This window comes from Solanum tuberosum, unplaced genomic scaffold (genome assembly GCF_000226075.1).
Source record: "Solanum tuberosum cultivar DM 1-3 516 R44 unplaced genomic scaffold, SolTub_3.0 scf00131, whole genome shotgun sequence".
Lineage (NCBI taxonomy): Eukaryota > Viridiplantae > Streptophyta > Magnoliopsida > Solanales > Solanaceae > Solanum > Solanum tuberosum.
The window spans coordinates 565,924-588,598 of record NW_006239054.1 but is presented as its reverse complement, the minus strand read 5'-3'; the positions used below and the strand labels follow the sequence as shown (position 1 = coordinate 588,598).

The 22,675-nt window shown below is 35.3% G+C and overlaps 3 protein-coding genes across 3 annotated transcripts in view; 1 reads left to right on the top strand and 2 right to left on the bottom strand.

The window, feature by feature from the left end:
* Positions 1-296: 296 nt before the first annotated feature.
* LOC102602844 (chitinase 2-like) lies at positions 297-1,356 on the bottom strand. The gene is made up of 2 exons (XM_006350973.2): positions 1,081-1,356; positions 297-854 (listed from the first exon to the last, which is right to left on the bottom strand). The coding sequence occupies exons 1-2, from the start codon at positions 1,335-1,337 to the stop codon at positions 305-307; spliced, it is 807 nt and encodes a 268-aa protein (XP_006351035.1). The 5' UTR covers positions 1,338-1,356; the 3' UTR covers positions 297-304.
* A 2,768-nt stretch (positions 1,357-4,124) lies between these two features.
* On the bottom strand, positions 4,125-5,456 carry LOC102580296 (guanylate kinase 2, chloroplastic/mitochondrial). Its single transcript, XM_006350905.2, has one exon. The coding sequence runs from the start codon at positions 5,209-5,211 to the stop codon at positions 4,297-4,299; it is 915 nt and encodes a 304-aa protein (XP_006350967.1). The 5' UTR covers positions 5,212-5,456; the 3' UTR covers positions 4,125-4,296.
* Positions 5,457-9,606: 4,150 nt separating this feature from the next.
* The window catches only part of LOC102577605 (phosphatidylinositol 4-kinase beta 1), a 23,106-nt gene continuing 10,037 nt past the window's right edge, over positions 9,607-22,675 (top strand). The window contains exons 1-8 of the mRNA XM_006350904.2: positions 9,607-11,750; positions 14,994-15,182; positions 15,278-15,326; positions 18,441-18,573; positions 18,685-19,147; positions 20,094-20,174; positions 20,254-20,376; positions 22,391-22,460. Coding sequence (XP_006350966.1) covers positions 10,170-11,750; positions 14,994-15,182; positions 15,278-15,326; positions 18,441-18,573; positions 18,685-19,147; positions 20,094-20,174; positions 20,254-20,376; positions 22,391-22,460 — 2,689 coding nt within the window. The 5' untranslated portion in view covers positions 9,607-10,169. The remainder of the gene's footprint in view (positions 11,751-14,993; positions 15,183-15,277; positions 15,327-18,440; positions 18,574-18,684; positions 19,148-20,093; positions 20,175-20,253; positions 20,377-22,390; positions 22,461-22,675) is intronic.

Genomic DNA, 22,675 nt, shown 5'->3' with positions numbered 1-22,675 from the left:
GTCCCCCCCCCCCCCCAAGAAGGTATCATTACCTAACATAATTTCGAATCATTCCTTTACGAAGAAAGACATATGCTCTTCTCATTACATGTCAAACAATGATACTTCTAGAGACATACATAACTAATGTAGACTATAATCTAAAGTACTAATTGAACAATAGTATATTTATATCTAATAAAATGTAACATGAAAATCCATATAAATACAAGCCCCACATTTCTAGGGTGGGGCTCTTGAAATCTCCTTATTATTTTTGCTTCAATATTACAAATTACAAAATAACAAATCGCGCTAATATACTTCATACACTAGTAGAATTTAACAAGAATGCTTGAATTTTTCTCTCGTAAATGTAATTATCCTCAGAGGAAGCATCAGCAGAGTATATCATTGCACCATTAACATGAAATCCATTACTTTCCAATAATTTCAAAGCATCAAAAAATGCATCACCTTGAATTCCTCTTCCATCCACTTCATAGCTAGGAATTACTTTCTCTTTATCAAATTGTTCACTCCTTAGAACAAAAGCCTTCAAATAACCTTTTGGTGTAGTAACTTTATCTGTATAAAATTGATGATTTACATAGTCGATTGAATCTCCATAGTTCTTGTATAACTCTATGTATGGCAAAATTGTTCTATAATATGGTGCAATAGTTGCTATAGATATAACACTTTGGTTCTTCAAGAGAGTTATTAATTCTCCTATGCAATAAGAGAAAGTTTCATTGTGTTTTGGGAATCTCTCATAGTCAATGTCAATGCCATCAAGGTGATATGTGTTGACAATTGATTTGAGGGAAGTGAATGCATTTGATATCCATTGTTGAGTGTCAATAGGCTTGTACCTGTTCAGAACATAATATAATTGAGAATCCGTTTGAGCTAGTTAATTAAAAATAGTTGATAAGCATCAAGTATTGATAAATACTTTTTTTTCTAATGACAAAAATAGTATCTAAGTTATTTTAGTGTTTATCAGATGCGTAGAGTTTGAACAATGTATGAAACTGGTCAAACATGCAAAAACTAATGTTTTTAATAAGATGAAACGGTCACGTAATTCAACATTACCAGCTAAGGACTTTTGAACCTATACTCCAACCAGACAGGCTAGCCAAGACTTTGACATTAGGGTATTTGGATTTAATTGATGCAACTGAGTTTGGGGTTAATGTTGATGCCCAATAAGGTGAGAATTTGCCATTTTGTGGGTTCCCTAAAGAGTCAGCATCAATAGCAAAACTAAGAATGAAATGAAAGTCAATTCCCTCATCAATTGGAACATCATCAAATGTTATTGGTTTGCCTGTTGCTCCAATATACTCCATCACTACCTTCCCATCTGAAAATAAAAATAAAAATTGGACATAAGCTAAAATATGAGAAGAGGTTCAATTTTATTTTTTTTAATATTATCAGGTTATTTAAAAGATAAAATTAGCGTACGAGTGAATAATGGGTAGATAATAACACTTATTAATAACTCCTAGGCGAGGAGCAAAAGGAGGAATCTGGCTCACGAAGGGCTCGTGTCTGATTAGCTAGTTGGTGAGGCAATAGCTTACCGAACTATTAGCCCAAAAATATATATGTATTGTATATTAATATTAATATGTATAATATACATATATTAATTAGTGATCATTAGGTAGAATATGTTGTTTTTGGTTTAAGCATATATAAAGAAGCACAAAACTTAGAATAAAAAATTACAAAAGTTATACATTAATATGAGATATAAGTTACTATGAATATAATAATTATGAGGTATGTAAAATTTATCCTAGAACACCAAATCCAGCATATAATTTTTTTTATTTTTTTTTGTGAATTTGACATAAATTTTGCTTGAGAAAAAAATACAAAATTAAAGAAGAAAAAAGGCAATCTATGGCTTACCACAGAATTGTTGAAAGCGGAATAATAAAGCAAAGAGATGAAGGAAAATGAAGAGAATTTTAGCCATAATTGTCTTGTTGTTCATTCATATAAAAAAAATTAAGAAAACCCTTCCTCTTATAATATTATAGACTCTTAAACTAAAAATTTTAATATAATAAAAATAAAAGCCGGCTAATATCTTTCTACATATTTTAATTTTATTACCAAAAAATTAAAATAGTTTAAGGCTAACAATATGATGCTAAAAAATTTCCTTGTTACAAGACAACTATGCCAATTGCCGGTTTTGGAAATCACAAGAAAGCTTGCGTTTGAACCTGCAATATAAAATCACGTTTGAATATATATATATATGATTTAGATTCATAAGTTGAAATAAATCTTAAATTCTCCAAAAATAAAAATAATTTGGGATATCATAATTTTAAATTTTTTTAACAACTTTAGCGTGTTGATGCGCTACTAAGCCACGTCCTTGAATGCTTTGTATCCACAACGAAGCTTCCCCGCACATGCACATCTAATTCATAATAACAGAGTTGACCTTCCTTCGTAACGAAGGTTCCCATCAAACATCTAACGAAGGTTCCTATCAAATATCTGAAATATTCTTTCTTTATTCTCCCTAGCTAGAAGAATATGATTCTTGCTCAAAGATAGTGAAATATCATAAATAAATTATCATAAAAATAAAGGTTATTCTATGCATGAATTTGAAAATATTCTTTTATTTTTATTTTTATGACAGTGTTCGAGCTAGTTTTTGCGTACCTGAACTAATTTCACAAGATACATGTCACCTCTCACTAGCAACAAGTATCAAATAACTTTGTTCACAAAGCTAGGATAGATAGGAACTGGGACCTCATGCCTCATGGTTCTCCACTCAATTTATTAACCACTAAACCACACCTTGAGCCCGATGGCGGATGGACAAGGCTTATAAGTGGCATGGAGCAAACAAAATCAAAATGCTAGCAAATTAGAACATATCCCAATCTTCAAGGTAACATTGTCTCACAGACAAATTGGAAAGCAATCACAGAGTTTCTAATGCCTAAATAACACCCTGTTGAGTAAAAAAATGTATATTAAAAGGTTCATATGCCCATATATAACTAGACTAGAATCATTCAGCAACTACATGATGATAGCAAGATTTCTTATGATCATATAGTAGTTCTAATAAACTCTGCAGGCTACTCTAGTAGCAGCAAACTAGATATTTTATGTATATATTTTCTAAAATTTGTATAATATTATCTACTGACACCCATGCTACAAGAAGGTTAAATGATGGACTTTATTGAATACAACCAAGACATTTAAATGGACCAAATGTTTGGAATTTTTGTTTATGATATTTGGATCTTCTTCTGAATTGGCAGACTTCATATGTTCTGAAGATCTTTTTCTTTGAACCTGACTATTCTCTACTTCAGTCTCCATCTTTTTTCTAATGCTAAATCATTCAAAGAGATAATTGTACTTTGCTTTTCATCCCATGCTGAGAAGACTACTGAATGAGAGAGTCTCATACAAACACTGAATGATAATATGAATTATCTTTCTTTTCGAACAATTGCATGAAAAGAGCAGATTAAATCTTAACTGAGTTGTTCTGGTTCAGATGAATAGACAGAGTAAGAAGATTCTATCTTATGCAGAACAACGATTAATAGGCTTTAACAGAATTGGCCACACATAACATACTACTCAAAATGAACATAAACAGATACATCAAGTTCCAGACGGATCACAATGATGCAAACTGATGAAACTATTAACATAGGCAAGAATTGCCTTTCGTTTCACACAATATCTCAATCGAGATGGTAATATGCTTTGCTTAATAAGACAAAAGAAAAACCACCTCTTGACGCTAACAAATTGCACCTTCAACACTCCATTACCGGTTTATGATGAGGCAGTCAGTACAGTAACCATAGGAAAAACTGATGATGTCAAAAGAAAAAACAAGTAGTTACCCTCTGATCTGAAGGACGACATCAGTAGTATGACGAGAATTAGGTATAGAGTACCACCCATGTTGAGCCTAAACTTTTGCCAATCAAGAAAGCTTTTTTTAAGAAAAGTATTTCCCTTTCTCCTTCAGGACAAAATCTGACTAGTGCCTCCAAAGAACAAGCATAACAAATTTCCAGCAAGTATCAAATTAGAACGCAAAAGTAAACCATAACAAAACAACTATGTCATCGATCAAAGGCAAGAAGTAACATTTCATCTACTTTAACCAACCAAGAGCTTGACACGGTTAACATAAGTAGGAAAAACAATTTTGCATAAATAGAATACAAGAAAACATTAAGAGTGTTGGCTCAACTTAATCAAAAACAGATCAAAAAACTCGAAAACAGACACTCTCTAAATCGTCACTGTTCTCTGCCTCACTTTAGCTTTCTCAGCATCAATAATAGACTCCACCAACTTAACAGAATTCTCTAACTCCCCTTCTCTATTCACTACCACATAATCAAACTCCCCCATATGCCTAACTTCCTCTCGGGAAGTGGCAATTCTCACTAGCAAAGTCTCTTTAGTCTCAGTCTTCCTATCAATCAACCTCTTAACCAGTGCATCTTCACTCTCCGCCACCAAAAACACAAACACTGCAGAATTTCTCAAAATCCTCCTCAGTGTTGCTGCACCTTGTATATCAACTCTCAACACTATATCCAATCCTTTAGCCATATGATCCCTAATTTGTTGCTTTGGTATACCCTTATAATCCCCATACACCAATGCATACTCCAACAACTCATGTCTCTCAATCATTGATAAAAACTCTTCTTTACTCGTAAAAAAGTAATCTTTTCCATCAACCTCACCCGGCCTTTTCCCCCTAGTCGTCGCAGTCACAACAAAATGAATATTCTCCCTAACTTCTCTAAGCCTTTTGATCACAGCATCTTTACCAACCCCACTTGGACCACTAACCACAATAATCAAAGGATGAGGCTCCGGTGCCAATGGCTCTGAACTAAACTGCGACCCCACCGCAGCCTCAAGGGCTCGATACAATTCCGCCTTATCAGCAGTTTCTGGGGGTGGTATAGGCACATGGGTGGGTCTTCTTCCTTCTGCCATAGCAGGAAATGATGAGACAAAACGTTTGGACACACAAATTGGCCTTTGAACCCGGTATTTCAAGATTCTTTGTGTAGAGAGAAATTCTGGGTTGGGGTCGAAAACAGCAAAAGGGTTTGTGATATTTCGATAAAGGAGAAATGGGTTGCGATTAGAATTTGCTAGAGAGGTGTAGAACCTGCGAAATTGCATCGAGTTTATAGGGGATGAGAGAGAAAATGCAGTGAATTTGGGCGTTACTGTAGAAATTGAGCTTGAATTTTACGTAAATGGATAGAGAATCTTTCGATTCCAGTCTAGGGTTTATCCAAACTCACAATTCCCAAATTTCAATCTTATATTGCAATCTTTGAATGGCTTTGTTTCGGGTCAGCCGTCGGGGCATGTGAGCTTCGCCGGTTTTCTCAAGCATTTTTCAGGCCACTTCTTAAATTATGTCTCTTATCTTTTCGAAAAATTAGGGAAAAGGACAAATATACCCTTCAATATTGCGATTTAGAACGGATATGCTCTCATTTAAAAAGGGGAAAAAGGATAAATATACCTCGAACTATCGTAAATGGTATGTAGATACCCTCTGTCATATTTTTGGGACATTGATGCCCCTGTCATCCAAAAACTAGAGCATATATGTCCTTCACTCTAACAGAAAACTACATAGGGATACGTGGCGCAATCTTATTTATCGATTTCATATTTAATAAATGTCAGGTCAGTGGATAAAATTATGACATGTGTATGTCCATTAGTATAAAGGGTGTATATGCTCTAGTTTTTGAATTGCACGGGCATCAATATCCCAAAAATATAACGAAGGGTATCTGCATATTATTTATAATAAATCGGAGATATATTTATCCTTTTTCCCTTTAAAAAAATGTATATATAGCGTTATTGTTGATATTTGTCACTGTTATTAATAATGGAATCATCTGAGCAGGTCATATGCTCTTGGGGTCGTTTGGTTACTGTATAAGAGACATCTTATTCATGTATAAAAAGTTGCATTAGCTTTACTGTGTTTGGTAGAAGTTTTGTATTAGGTATAAAAGTCAGCATAACTTATACCACGTTTGGTTGGTAAGAATTTAAATGTTGTATAAAAGTTAGTCATGTATTAATTTATACGGTGTTTGGTTGCATTTTTGTAATCCTACATAATTAATACCAACATAACTTATGATGGAATCTATGTATAAAGTTATGCAGGGTAGAAGGTGGAATAAGTTATGTGGGTATTAGTTATACATGTATTAAAATGATAGATTACATATTTACCCTATTAATTTATTTTTTATTTTTTAATTGGAAACTTTATATACGTTTGTTGTTTTTATTTCTTTTTATATATAGATCATTTTCATTTCTTTTAATTTATTTTATTTTATTTAATTGGAAACTTTACTGTTTTCCTATCTACGTTTGTTATTTTTATTTCTTTTTATATATAGACTATTTTCATTTTTTTTTATATTTACCGTTTTTATTTATTTATGCAAATATAAATATTTTTTTAATATTAGAGATTTGATTGTATATTTTTTGACGGTACATATGCTAATCAAATATTAGCATTATGCTGGAGTTGTTCTATCAGTTTAGGATTTTTTTGTTTCCAAATTAGATTATTTCTAGTTGTTTTTGTTTTGTCTATTTTGTTGACCGACTTGGTCACTCTTGGACCTTGTTTGGACACATTTTTATTTGATGAATAAATGTATGGTCCAATATTGATTAAAAAAAAATAAAAATATTAGCATTGTATATTATTCAATATATTCCACATTTTATTAACATGTATTATTATTTTGTAAATAATATATATTAGTAATTTACCACAAGTTTAATATAATAGTTAATAATTCATGTATTGTAATCTCTACATAACTAAATAATACCTACATAACTAATATCCACATAGCTAATACCCGCATAATTAAACCCTGCATAACTAATACCTGCATAACTAAACTCTGCATAACTAAACCCTGCATAATTAATACCCGCATAACTAAACCCTGCATAACTAATACCTGCATAACTAAACCCTGTATAACTAATACCTGCATAACTCTAACCAGTAACCAAACGGCCCCTAAAGGTTAGATTGGGGGTGTGCTATTACATAAGTTGAGCCCAAGTTAATTTATGTCAATTTTATTAATCATGTCATTACAATCACTTTTTATGTTTTGACCCAACTTTTGACTAATAAAAAAAGTAATTTTGACCGGCCATTTATATTTTAGACACGTATAAGATTTCTAGTTTATTTTCAAATGTCATGAAAAAAATTGATATAATATGAAAGAACACCCTTTTTTTCTTAATTTTTTGTATTTATTTATTTGCATGATTTGGCTTATAGTTTCATCATCTCAAGGAGGATACAACGAACCTATTAGTATTAGTCAATATTATTAGGCTTATTTGTTTTTAACTAATTTTGATACCAATTATGGAATAAAGTCAACAAGTTAACGTTATATCAATTGAAGTTTGATTGTTTTGGTATTCTATGCATAGTGACCTAATGCAATATGTTGCATGACAATTGTTTGCTAAAATTCAACGATTAGAAAAGTATAAACATAATTCTATTGATAATTTGAACAAAAATATATAATATTTCTGACGTAAGATAAATTATCTAGTTTTTAAAAATAAAAATTATTTCATATAAAAAATTAATATTATCTATATATGAACTTACACGAATTTTAAAAGATTCTTCATGAATGACGTTTTTTTAATTAATCAAAACTAAAACACAAATTATACAATTTAGCTCGTATAATTATACACCCCGAAAGGTTTAATAATATTTTTTTTCTTTGCATCATTGGGGTTGCACCTTATATAATTGTAAGCTAAAATAACCCTTTTTCACAAATTTATTTTTAGTTTTAAGCCTTTTCACCTTAGATAATGATATAATTTTTTAGTTTGCACTCGCATTTCTTTAATTCAAATTGCTAAAAGCTACATTGATTCATTTTCAACTTATTTTATTTTTCACTTCATATAAAAAAAATTAAGTATTTATTTAATCATGGATAATTTGAGATGGAATTACACAAGGGATCAATGGTTAGTCTATTTTTATTTAACTTGGTGATGAATGAATTGACACGACATATTCAGAGAAAGGTGCTATGATATATGGTATTTGCACATGAAATTGTTTAGATTGAAGAGATTCGAGATGGAGTTAACGATAGGTTGGAGGTATGGAACAAAATCTGGAGTCTAAAAGGTTCAGGTTAAGCAGAATCAAGATATAATATTTGAATTGTAAATACAATAATTTGGCGCATGAAGCAAGCATATAGGTGAGATTTGATACAAAAGTTGTCTCAAGAGAGAAAAAAATAAGTATTTGGGGTTTTTATCCAAGAAAATAAGAGAACGACGAAAATGTCATACATCGTATTGGCGCGACATAGATGAAGTGAAGGTTTGCTTGCGGTCAGAGGTTTTTTGTGTGACAAGAAGATCCTACCAAAACTTAAAGGTAAGTTATATAGAATTGCGATTAAACCAACTTGTTGTACGAGGCAGGGTATTGACCAGCCAAGGATTTTAAAGTTTAGAAAATGCAAGTGGCTGAAATGAGGATGATGAGATGAATGTGTGAGCATACTAGAAACGATAAGATTAGGAATGAAGATCCGGAACAAAGTAGAAGTGACCTCCACAGTAGACAAGGCGAGGCAAAAAAGATTAAGATGATTTGGACATGTGCAAATGAGATGTGTGAATATCCTAGAGGTGATATGTTATAGTGGAGCCGATGACACACAAAAGTAGGCCGAAGAAGTATTGGGGAGAGGTGATTAGACATGATATGACGCATCTTGAGCTTACTGAGCACATGACTTTAGATAGAAGGGTATGGAGGTCACTAATAAGGGTATAAAATTTATAGACAATTAAGGGTTATCTTATTACTAGCCTATTCATGTAATTGACTTGGTGGTAGTATAAAACACTATGTCGATTGTAGTATCAGCCCATTCATGTAGTTTTGGGCTTTTGGTATCTGATACCACCTATTCATGTGTCTAGGTGATTACACTTGTTACAGTTCCTTGCATATATACTCCGCACTGTTTTGTTATTAGTCGTCATGTTTCTCTCCACAATTATTTTTCTTCAATTATTGTTTTGATTTGATTAAGCCGAGGATCTTTCAGAAACAACCTCTATACGTCGGATAGGTAGTAGTAGATCTGCGTACACTCTATACCCTTTTCAAATCACTTTGTGAGATTTCATTGAAAATATTATTTGTTGTATTTTTCAAATTTTTTTGAAAAACTATTTAAACATAGTACAAATTTTCAAAATTCAACTTGAAGTTGAATTTTCAAAACTCGAGAACCCCATTCCCAAATTTCACTCTAAATTATTCACAAAAATACAGAAACAACACCAATTTATGGTATAAAAATACAACTTCAATTTTTAAATATTATTGTCAACTTAAAATAAATACTATATATTTTTTTAATTTCACAATTTTTACGTCCAAACACCCGCTAAATAATAAATTAGTATTTTGAATTTCGCTTTTGCTGTATTGCTCTCTTTTCCCGTCAATTACGTACCCTCTCACTCACTATTCACTAAAGTTTGAAAGTTGAAACTTCACCCAACACCCTCAGCGCACGTTAGCACCAACCCTGCATTCTTCCACACCTAATTTTTATAATACGCCTCTGATCACCTCCCCCACCTCGCTCCCCTCCCCCCAACCCCAACCTCCGCCCTTGGGTTGGTTTCGCCGACGACCGCAGAGCTTCATCGAGGTGATACGACGTCGTTCCACCGTCGTCGGACGGTATATATTTGGATATCTTCGTCGGATCCCTTTCATTTATTAAGAAAAAAATTCAAAATATCTCTCTCTGCTTCTTCTTAAAGAAGTTCGGTTGATTTTCTCCTTAGTGATTTGATCGGAATTTAGCTAATTCAGTAGCTTGAAGGTCTTTGAATTTCCACTGATTGAAGTTGCTACGATTTCGAATTTTGAATTGGTTACTGTATATAGTAAGTGCATATGATTTAAAGGAGCTGTTAATTGGAAAGAAATATCTAGGGTTAGGGTTTGAGTTTTAGGGTTTTATGATTGTTATGATGATTTGACAATGGTGAGGTTATTGGGATTGACGAGAGGAGAGCCGGCTGAGTCACCTCGGGAGGTAACTCGGATAATCCCAACAAGTGAGGATATTGGAGAGAGTGGTTGGCTTATTAGATTCTTTGATTCTGCGTTCTTCTGTGAATGGATCGCTGTCAGCTACCTTTATAAGCATGACCATCCTGGTGTTAGGGACTATTTGTGTAATAGAATGTACACACTTCCACTTTCTGGCATTGAGAGTTACTTGTTTCAGATATCGTATATGATGGTTCATAAACCGAGCCCCTCGTTGGATAAGTTTGTGATCGATGTGTGTTCGAAGTCATTACATATTGCCCTAAAAGTGCACTGGTTTTTGATGGCGGAGTTGGAGGATACAGATGATAATGAGGGGATAAGTAGGCTTCAGGAGAAGTGTCAGATTGCTGCTACTTTGATGGGTGAGTGGCCACCTTTGATAAAACCCCCAAACACTTCATCTAATCTCTTGGGAAAGAATCAGATGCTTAATAAGTTATTGTCTTCAAAACAGAAGCTATTATCCTTGACATCTTCACCACCAGCTGTACAGCGGTCTCTGTCATTTTCACCCTCAGGGAGTTCATTGCCACAGGATGATGGTCTTGGAAGTAAAATATCGTCGCCTGAGGAAAATAAGATTTTTAAGAAGTTGATTCCGGGTCCAAAAGTAAGAGATGCATTGCTCTTCAGGAAATCCGTGGAGAAGGATGATGAAGAACCAGAAAAAGATAGTTTTTTGAAGAGACTTTTGAGGGATAGTAGGGATGATGACGTGAGGAAATCAGCGGAAAAGGATGATGCAGAACCGGAGAGGGATGGTTTTTTTAAGAGGTTTTTAAGAGAGAGTCGGGATGATGATAGTAGGAAATCAGTGGACAAAGATGAAGAGGAGTCAGAAAAAGATGGATTTTTTCGCAGACTTCTTAGTAATAGTAAAGATGATTCTGCTAGGAAATCTATGGATAAGGATGCAGAGGAATCAGAGAAGGATGGTTTCTTCAGGAGGCTTTTGAGTACCAACAAGGATGATGATGAGGATGTGCACTCAAGTACAGATGGATTTTTCAAACGTATGTTTCGTGATAATAAAAATGTTTTGGAGGATAAAGTAGGTTCCAAACCTGTTGAAGATGATGAAAAAGACGGTTTTTTCCGGAAGTTTTTAAAGGACAAAAAATTTGAGGAGAAGAAGGAGGTAAGAGAAAGGAACGAAACAGCTGAAAAATCAACAAGGAGTTCTGAAGATGATGAAAAGGAAGGGTTCTTCAAAAAGTTTTTTAAGGAAAAATTTGAGGATAAGAAAGATGGAAATGACAGAGCTGATGACGATCTTAGGAGGCATGCAAATGGTGAGGAAGAAGAGCCTTCAGATTTTCCATTGTTTCGTCGACTCTTTCGAGTGCATCCAGAGGATTCAAAACTGTCAGCATCAATTGAAAGCAGTAATGGTGGCAGTTTTCTTGAGAGCAGTCCCGGAACTGAGAACTTTTTCCGCAAGCTGTTTAAGGATCGTGACCGTTCAGTTGAAGATTCAGAGCTCTTTGCTTCAAAGGGGAACAAAGAGGTAAGTACACTAAAATCGCTTGCACTTTTGTCGGTTGCTGATAACTCCCTCAGTAACTAAATCAAGGAAAGTACTAAGTCTGTATATTTATAATGCCATATGTAAATCTGTCTAGTGTCTACTCACTTGCACGAGGCTTGGCATCTCAGTTATCACCCCCCTCATGTATCCTCATGAATAGAATTATTTCAAGTCTGGTATATCCGTGCCCTCCCTCGTGTTTCTTGTGAATTTTATCAGTAAAGACTAAATGCGTTTCTCTCTCTCTCTCTTTTTTAACTAAATGCGTCTCTTAAATGTATTTCGAAATACATTTTTATTTAAAAAAATAAATGTATTTCATAGGGAAATTCTGTCCTTGATTTGGCTCCAAGTCTTAGCGTGGTAGTGTTACAGGCTAAAGTTTCATTGGGCTTGATCACCTCACTAACTTTATGGCACTTGATGTTAGACTATATAGAATCCGTTCCACCATCAACACACCAGATTGTTGGTGGTTTTAAGGATATAACAACAGACATAAGTCTTGTATAAAGGTTCTTGTTTTGGATATTTCTCCAGGGAGTATGGTGTTCATTTGCATGTTTCCCAAAATTCAATTATGCTTTCTATATTATTCAATTGTGCTATTTTGCTGTCGTATTTTCTTGCATCCGTTCTTCAACTCTACATCTATTTGGAGCCGAGGGTCTATTAGAGACAACCTCCCTACCCCCACAAAGGTAGGGTTAAGGCCTACGTACATCCTACCCTTCCCAGAACCCACTTGTGGGATTTCGCTGGGTATGTTGAGTTTCAAAAATTTAGTGATAATACATCATAAAAGAAGGATGAAACTAATTTTACCTGTCCCCTTGACCCAGCCACATACTAATTTTCTATCTTGAGAATCTATGCCTGGTTGTACTTAAATCATTTTATCACCTTAAAAAACAAACCATAATTCTGCCTAGACATGATAAATGGTGTTGCCCACCTGCAAAGTGTAGTTGTCCCTGCAGCCCTGAAGTAGAATTTGTTAGTGTGATATACAAATTATTGGTTATGATATTATACCTTGTATGCTCCTGCTATTAGTTTCAACATGTAGACCATTACTCGCAAACTGCAGATCTCTGTTGATGTTTTTTATGATTGGAGAGATGTTCCTTGCCATAACTTGTTAGCTAAACACCATGGTTTTGGTCAATCAAGAACCGGGGAAAGACAGAGGGAGTTAGCATGAAGAATTGCTGGTTTTCTTTAATATCTCATGGAAGTTACTAAGAACTGTGGAGGAGGAAATCACAGTTGGTGATTTCAGAGGGTGGGTAGAAAAGGGAGTTAGTATGGAGAATTATACCATTGTGCATCTTCTTGCTAATTTGGAATGGCAGAAATAAGAGAATGTTCCAGAATATGAGAAAGAATCTTGCTATTTCATGGATTCTTTTGGATTAACGTGAAAATACCCTAGTTTTTTAATTGATATAATGATCAGGATAGTTTTGTGAGGACGGATAAGCTAGATATTTTATAATACAGACTTGTTGATATTAATGAAATTTGATTTATTGAAAAAGTAGTTAAAAATATAGTTCCCTTTTAATTATTTCAAAAATAAATAAAGATAGTTCCCTTTTAACCAATAGGAAGCGTAAAAAGTCAAGTACATGTACTGTTCATACATATTTTGCATGTAAAACCAAAAAGTAAAAAAGATAGAAGTACTTAAATTTTAGTCTATGTTTAGCTTCAATTTTGTCTTCAAATCATCTTAGGTTCCTGCCCTTCCAGCCTCCCCCATAATGGCATAATGCAACGGGACCCCTCAATGTTTATTCAGTGTGCCCCTGGACTATTTATTAGTCATGAATACCCAAAAACTGTAGTTGAAAACTTTAATAGACTTAATCGCTGGATGTTGTTGTGGAAAAGAGCATGGATACACTCTGTTTTATGCGTGTGGGAGAAGAAAAAGAAAAAAAATCAGCTTCCAAGTGAATTTTCATATACTAACGTTTTTTGTTCTAATTGTGTATTTCTTCTTGCTTCTTAATATACAATTTATATTTTACCCCAATTGTGTATTCCTTTTTATTACTTCTTTAGATGCAATGACTATTTTCTTCTTCTTTTGTTGGGGCCAAATCTATTAAAAAACTCGGCTAAAGCTCCACTATTTATAGCCAAATCAAAAAGTTTTTAGCCTTAATAATGGGAGTTGTAGCCATGTTTAAATACAAAGTTGGCCGAAATTAGATGATTCCAAAAATTAATGAGTTTAAAAAGGTAATAATATATTTTGTTAAAAAATTCCATGTGGCAGCCCGTGACTCTCACTAACCACAGGTGAGATTGGTTAGGGAGGTTGAGGCTATCAACTAGCCCCGCATAGGGGGGGGGGGTAATTTGGACAAAAAATAGTTCAGGTGTGGACTGAGTAAATGGTGTCAAGTACAGGGGTGTCTGGAGGTATTATGCGCCTACACAATCTACTGCTTTCTGTGATCATCTTCCTTGCTTTCCCATGCAAAAGAATATCGTTGAGTGTAACAGGCATTGCCTACTTAACAGACCAAAAATGTATCAAAACAAGCTTTACAACTGCTAACAGAAGACGGCGGCAAAAACTGGTGATTGTGTCTTCAATATCCATTTCACATGTATAACACCTGTTGCAATTCACCGTACCCCTCCTCTGTGGACTAAACTACGCCAGATAGACTTCATATGTTTCAATCCAACAGCGGAAGTAACATTGCGAGTTTTGCTTTTAACTGAATCTTCCTAGGCCACTGCGTGATAGTGCTGCCAGATATCGACATTCCATTATAATTTTTCTCTCATGACCTTACTGTGATACTGCTACCAGATATAGACATTCAATTTAGTTTTTCTTTCATGACCGTAACACCTCAATATTGGCTAAATTATCAGTACTGTTAAGCTTTGTAGAAAGTCATTTGAATGCCATGGTTCTTTAGTTGCAATAATCTACAGTGCTTTGAGTTGTAATGACATGATGGAAATGTGATGCAGTGTTTGTTAGATTTTTTTTTTGATGAAGCAGTGTTTGTTAGATTATGGATGCACATATATTTCATGTGAGGCTCTTTACACCAGCCTCCTCTGCAATCATGCAGAATCTAGTTGTAATTGAGGAGTTGATATATTTAGTATGATGGTACCTTATCATAAAAAAAGACATATATAGTATGCTGGTAATTGTAACTTAAATCTCAAGTAATGTTTATTCCACAGAAACGTCCTGGTTCCCCAAAGCAGCACGAGAGGTTAAATGCAAAACCTCCACTTCCAGATAATGGGTTGTCACAATTTCGGAAAGGGGCCTATCACCAATCACTTGATTTTGTGCAGTCACTGAGCGATACTTCTTATGGATTAGTAGATGTGTTTCCAGTCGAGGATCGCAAAAGTGCTCTTTGTGAGGTGGCTCTACTTTTAACTTGTTATATTCACATTTCCTTTGGTATGGTACCTTTGTTAACACTTCCCCTCACTGACATTCGCTTTTCTGCTTCCAGTCATTAGTGGAGATCAATGCACATGTAGCGGATGCTCAAAACAGTGGAGGTACACGTGTACTGAGAAATTAATGCATGAGTCAACTGTTTGCATTTCCTTATAGGTTACAATACAAATGTTTTAGTGTTGATTTCTTCTATCTATTATCTCAGTTGCCCTTTTGGTCTTGAGAGGTTTTTGAGATGGATTTCCACCTAAAGGCATAAATTTTTTTGAGGAATACTTCCTGCAGATGTAATTATATCATATATTGGAAGAGCAGTTGGTTTTAACATGGTTCTTTTATGCAACTGTTGGGATTTGTCATCTTGTAGCTTCCATGCCATTGTGTTGCTTCATTCCTTTGTTATGTGTTGAGAATGGTTAGTGTGTCAATAAGGTGCATTTCCTTATTGCACAATCATTTCTGTTTGGTCTAACGAGAGGTTTGAGAGATTAAAGTCATTGCAAGTGTGATCTGCTACCACAGTGGAAGTATTTATCTTGTTAACAAGCCTCTTCTTTGGCATCACAAATGCTTCAAGAAACTTAGTTTGAAATAAGAAAATTAACTTTCATAATTTCTCAGTTTCTTTTTCTCTTTTAATCTCTTTTTATTTTCTATTTAACTTTTTCACCTTGAATTAATTCCTACTCTTTGGGAAAACAAGAGATGTCTTTTTGACCATTGGTGCATCCTACTTCCTTCCCTGCAAAGGCAGGTAGGCGGTTTCTCTGAACAGTGGTCCAACTCCACTCAAGTGATGATTCCTTTCGTAAAAATTATTGAACTTGCCCCTGTCCTCTCCTTTTTTTTTTTGAGAATGGTAACTTTTTCTTCTATTTATCCACAGGTATACTACATCAAAGTAACCCCCCTTCCAAAAGTATTACAAACTAAACAGACTCCATCTGTGCTGTTTGTCACAAATAGTCTAAAACATCAAAAAGTTCTTCTGCCTGTACTAAAACTTTCTGTTTACACCAAAAATAATAAAGAGCTATACAATCCATCTTGAAATTCTGCAAATTGTTCTTCTTGCCCTCAAAACATCTTTGATTCCTTTCTTTCCACACTGTCCACCATATACAAGCTGGGACAATCTTCCATTTCTCCTCCTTGATTGTAGTATTGCCCACATTGATCCAACAATTTAGAAGTTGTACTATGTTTCTTGGTTTCACCCAAGTGATCTTCCCAAGGCTGTCTGAATATTCTCCATAATTGATCTGTCCATTTTGCAATGCAAAAAGAGATGGTTGACTGTCTCTGCCTGTTCCTCACCCCTGTCCTCTCCTTTTCCTACGCTCCCTTTGTTAAATGTGAAGCATCCATTGGTGTGTAAAGTTATTATTTGGTGCAAAGCAGTTATTTGGCTATAATTGCTTCTGTTGGTGTAAATCAATTAGACCAACTTTTTTATTCACTTAAGAACTTTCCTATTTGAGGATCTTGTTTCCTGTCATGCCCGCTTTCTTTCTAGTGTTCTACTAGAAAATGCATTCCTTGTCTGAAACATTGTCCTTCCATTAATGGTTCACCCCTTTGAATTGTGTGGAGGTCAATGAAATGTAGGTTAAATGGTTCTATATAAAAAAAAAGTTTGGTACACATGCTCAAATTCTCAAAACGTGTGCTTACAGGGCTGTTAGTTCAAATTCGTTTAAAAAAGGCTGATTTGATCAAAAAAGCATAGAGGTTGGATATAGTGGATGCGAAGAGAGGTAGAAGTAGAGGTAGGCCGAAAAAGTATTGGGGGGAGGTTATTAGACAAGACTTGATGCAACTTCGGCTTACTGAGGATATGACCTTAGATAGTAGATAGGAGGGTGTGGAGGTTGGAGTAGGGTTGAAGGTTAGTGGGTAGTGGAGTGTTCTCTTGCTTCCGGAAGGGTTTAGGCTTAGTGGTGTTTGTCATAGTATTAACCTTCTTTTTGAAAATGATAAAGATTAGTATTAACTTTATTTTTGTAGAGTCGTGTTTTTGCTTTCTACCACCATGTGTTTTTTATGGTGTTTCAGTTATTTCACTATTGTGTTGTTGTTACTGTTTCTGCATTAGTTGCTATATTTTCTTCACTGTCATTTTTCCTTTTCATTCATACTTTGATTTGTTGTACTTGAACGGAGGGTCTTCTGGAAACAACCTATCTACCTTCACGAGGTAGTGGTAAGGTCTGTGTACACTCTACCCTCCCCAGGCCCCACTTGTGGGATTTCACTGGGTATGTAGTTGTTGTTGTTTATTTGATCAACTTTCTGTTGAGCTTCAGATTGATATATATGTCTGCTGGATATAAACATTATACATTTAGAAACTATAGAGAACTTTATTTTTGACCACCAATCCTTTACCTAAAAAATAATTAGCTCATGAGGTCAACGCACGTGGAGGGAACTTGTCTATAGACTCACATACACAGCCTCTTGGAATTTGTATTGAGTTAGCGAAGAATAGAACACAATGGAAGTGAAAGATCTACATAGTCAATTTGTTGGGATTAAGACTTAAACCTTTTGAGCCACTTGCGTTAGGTTTGTTATTTGTCCAGAGTTTTTTAGAGAATTGCACGTCAACTGAAAATTAAAAAACTTACTAGTGTCTGAGAGACCTAATATATACTATTCAGTGTCAGAATGAAGATTGTCAAAATGGAGTGGTATGGATATTGAGAACTCATATAGCCTAAGTCAACCCTAGCTAGTTTAGATTGAGGCATCGTTGTTGTTGTATGAAGTCAAAGCAGTTTTATTTACCTTGTGTATTGCTGGTGGGTCAAAAAAAAAGTGGGAAATCAGGAGTATTAGTCTTAATATTTGAAGATAGAATGTCTTACCATTTAAATTGGTTGCGTGAATTCAGGCAGATTGAGTGTGAAGGCTGATCAAGTATTAATGAAATGGAGGATCTACCTGTAAAAGCAGGTTAAAAAGAAATCAGGTTCTGAAGACATTAAACAGATAGGCAGAGTCTTCGATTTGGCAGCGAGTCTCGTATATTAAGATTGTACGATATAATGTAATGTGGGCTATGACAGTTTTCCTACTTTTATATTTCAGTTCACGTGGACGCGAATTTGGCCAAAATATATCCCCTTTGCTACTCTCAGTTCAATGAAGATATATCTCCTTTGCAGCTTTAGTTTCAATTCTGTTGTCTTAATTTCTTGGATATGCTACAGGAGTGTGCTTTCCGATGGGAAAGGGGATGCATCGTGTTCTTCATATTCCTGAAGATGAAGCTGTTCTCTTGAATTCAAGAGAAAAGGCTCCTTATTTGATATGTATTGAAGTTTTAAAATGTGAAAGCCCCAAGTAAGTTGATAACGTTTATGACCCAAAGACAGACTTACTTTTAACAGGCTTGTTTCTGTTTACCACTGCCTCATTTTTGTTCCTTCCTTTTCACTTTCATGCAAATGACAGTTTAAAAGACACATCCAACTCTCAAAAGCTATCTAAGGGAGGGATCCCTCTGGCAAATGGAGATGTTCTATTGCCAAAGCCTCCTCCTTGGGCTTATCCTCTTTGGACAGGACAGGATAACCACAATGACAGAATGTCAAGGTCTGCATCTCAGGCAATAGACCAAGCAATGGCTCAATTATGGGATGCTAAAGTGAAATTTGTGCGAATGAATTTTTCGGTAGAGATGCAATCAGAGTCTGCAATAGATCATTGCAGCCTTGGTTCTGCTTCAGAAAGTTATAGTGAATGCAGAGAGGTCCCATCTCTTCCATTGAAGTCAGATGCTATTGATTCAGAATGGGTACGGGTTGTCTTGACTGTAGATCCTGGTGTTAGGATGGAGGATATAGTGGACCAAGAACCACCAAGAAAGAAAGAGCATCGAAGGGTTCCCAGTACAGTAGCCATCGAGGAAGTTAAGGTAACCTTCATCTCTGCTGCATACGTGAACATTCTTTTACACTCCTTGCGTGAAGTTTCTATATACTTATTGGATCTTCATGAGATGCAGTACTGCCTTTTGGATAAGATCAAGTGTAATATCTGATCTTCGTGAATTACGTGAATGTCTTTCTTTATTTGTCTTTTCATCAATTCTTCTGGTCTAGCCTCTATATGACCAATTGTCCTTCATATTTATGCATCAAGACATCAAAGAAGTATGTTTAAGTCACCGGGACATTATATCTAGATATGCTGCTGTTTTGAACTATTAAGAGGGGATCAGGTGGACATCCACCCCCATCAGTTTTAGTAGTAGGATCACACTGCCAAGCAGTTGCATTTTCTTAGAAATCTAGGGTTAGTGGAGAAAGATAATGGATAATATGGTGCTTGTTGGGAGCCATTAGATAAGGATAAACCACGCCCCCAAAATCACAGAGCTTGGAGTTCTGATCCATCGTTGCAAATTTGTGTTAGTTTTAACTGCTCTGGTGAGAACTGAAACTGGATTTTTTATGAAATTGAGGATCTTTTTATGTTGAATGTATTAGTTCAACATTATCTTCTTCTATGCTGTTTTCTAGTGGAGACATTAATGTCACTGAGTGCTGGATGAGCGGATTTTAGGTGTTGATGCACTGTTATTCTTTGTCAAGCAAAAGACAGGTCATAATCTTCTGTCATGTTAGGCATCTTGTTGCTCGTTGAGTTTCAGATCTCATGTGATGTCTTCTAAGTTATAACTCCTTCCTGGGATTTTCTTTTGAAAGATGATTACCGTTGTTTCTTTGATATTTTCATCTTTTGGGAGAGATGGTGCTCTATAAATATCACCATTCATGATAATTTTGTTCATGAGTCCTACTTGTTCCTTTGATACTTCTCCATACATGAAGAAATCACAAACATGGTTCTCTTTACAGTTAGCTGCATTAAAAGGCGAAGCACCTCCTGGACTCCCTTTGAAAGGTGCTGGTCAGGATTCATCTGATGCACAACCTAAGGTAGAGACGTTGTCAGATGTTGTTCCTCTTCTTAATAGAACCTATTATTACATGTGCATGATAATCTCATTGAAAACAGGTCACAAATGGTGGTCTTCCCAAGGTTAGTGATGCACTTTCTGGAGAACTCTGGGAAGTCAAGAAGGAAAGAATACGCAAATGCTCTGGTTATGGGAAATTACCTGGGTGGGACTTGAGATCTGTGAGTCCCACCATCTGATTTTTGTTGTTGTCTCCTTGATATTTTCTTCGTAATTTTTGATAAGTTAGTATGACATGTGTGCTTGCCTTACGTATAAAGAGAAAGGTTGATCCTTGGTAAAATTGTTTGTTTCTCTACTTAATGCTTGTAATTAGCTGCCAATGATTAGGACATGCAGCCATACACATATAAATCTACTTATGATATGTATCATATACATATTCCCTGTTAAAAATAATAGACATAATGTACATATAATGGGTTTCAGCTTTTTCTAGAGATCTTTTCATTGGTAAATGTAACTCATTGATATTCAGTTACACATATTACATAATTTGAAATAGCTAGGTTGCACCAAAAACAGTGAATATATATATCTATGCTTAATGCTAATTACAGATTCCATTTGCCTCGAAAACTCGTGTTCTTTCCTTCCAAACAGTCCACCTATTACTGACCATCCAAGTTTTCCCGTCTTTTGGAATCCTTTCAAGTGCTAGCATTGTAATAGCTCCTTTGTGGTCTTTGGCATGGTCCAAGCAACACCCAGAATGTTAAAAAAGAAGATCCAGATCTGGGAGGTGAAAGAGCAATGAAGAAAAAAAAAAAGCTTGTCATCCTCATTTTGTTTCTGACAAAGGCAGCACCTACTGCAGAAGTTTATTCCCATTTTTCTGTAGATTCTTGTGCGTAAGGTTGGCTTCCTCGGCTAACAACCAGGCACATCATTCAACTTCCAATGGTGCTCTGTTTCTACTGATGCATTTCGAAGGCCAGTTATCAGCAACAGTGGGCTTTGGCTGCTGGTTGCAAGATTTGACAGTAAACATTCCTTTAGCATTGGATTTCCACTGTATATTATCTGTCCGCAAACTGAGAGGGATCTTATGACATCTGAGAAGCGATGGACATCAGGACATAAGCTGTCCATTTCGCAGTCATTGGTGTTGTGCGTAGACTTTATGTTTCAGCCTTGTTCAATCCAGTAATCTGACTAGAGAGCTTCAGAGTTTCGTGCCACAGTGTACAAAGATGGTACTATTCCTTTAGGGGTTACTGCTCAAGCCAAGTGTCTAGCCAGAATCTGCATTTTCCTGCCGTCTCCAAATACTATTGAGGTCTTGGATTGGAAGGAGTCCCAGTGTGCTCTTATATCTCCAGATGCCACATGTATTATGATTGCTCCTTAATTCCAGAGTTGAGCCATATTTGGTTACAATAACCTTCCTCCATAATGCCCCCTCCTCATTGTTAAATCTCCAAAGCCATTTATGCTGCAAACTGGTACTTTGAGCTCTCAGGTCTTTGATATTCAGACTTCCTGTGCTCTTTTCAGTTGAGACGGTTCCTGTTCTACCAAATTAAATGTCTTGTTTTCCCTCTTGCCTTGTCATAGGAATCTATTCATCCTTTTGCCACCCGAGTCAGCAGAGGGAACAAAGACATGGTAAAAGGGGGGCGGGGGGTTAAGGGTCTAGCACACTGTTGGTTAGTACTAACCTACGTCCAAAGGATAGATTTCTTATAATTACAAAGAAGTCCAGTAAGATCTTAGCCTAGCTAAATCATAAAACCTGAAGCATGTTTCCCAGTCCAAAAATACTTGTGCTCTATCTTTATATAATTCTTTCAAGTCAGGTTGAATACACATTTGAATTTTCACTCAGGTGTAAGGGAGAGAACCCACATAATTAGGCTGAGTATTCTTGTCAAACTCCCATGAGAACCTCAAAAATTTCAAGCATTTCTCCCAAAGTTTTTTTTTTCCCTTGTGCCTTTTTATCTTTGTTATTTTTTCATTCCTTTTGTCACCAGAAAAACAGGGATGAAGTGAGACAAAATTAAGTTGATAATTGATTGTTTAAAGAATTTTCTAAGTCCACAAAATTTTCTCCATTATCTTTGCTGCTTCCTTTTATTCTATACTTTGGGGGATATACAATTGTTTCTCAATAGTATATTATATTTTTCTTTGAAGAGCAGCTAACATGCTTAATTTCTGGTATTCATATAGTTCATCGTGAAGAGTGGTGATGATTGCAGACAGGAGCATCTTGCTGTACAACTTATTTCCCACTTCTACGGTAAGTATCTTGGATTCAAAGATCTTCCATTGTTGTGTAATTATTGGTATTTTTTATAGGTTATGTTTTTTGCTATTTTATTTTGTGGTACCTTTTTGTTTTTAGATAGCTTTGGCTTTGCTTGCTTCAATTTTTTTGTCTTAACGAAGCCAATGCAACTTTTGGATGAGATATGTAAGGAGGATCTGATATTATATTACTGTGGGGTGGGAGGG

Excerpts from the sequence above, each read along its gene's own strand:
- LOC102602844 (XM_006350973.2), bottom strand. The coding sequence starts at position 1,337 with ATGGAGTATATTGGAGCAACAGGCAAACCAATAACATTTGATGATGTT. Across the intron at positions 855-1,080 it reads GGTTCAAAAGTCCTTAGCTG|GTACAAGCCTATTGACACTC; the intron begins GTAATGTTGAAT and ends TGTTCTGAACAG.
- LOC102580296 (XM_006350905.2), bottom strand. The coding sequence starts at position 5,211 with ATGCAATTTCGCAGGTTCTACACCTCTCTAGCAAATTCTAATCGCAAC.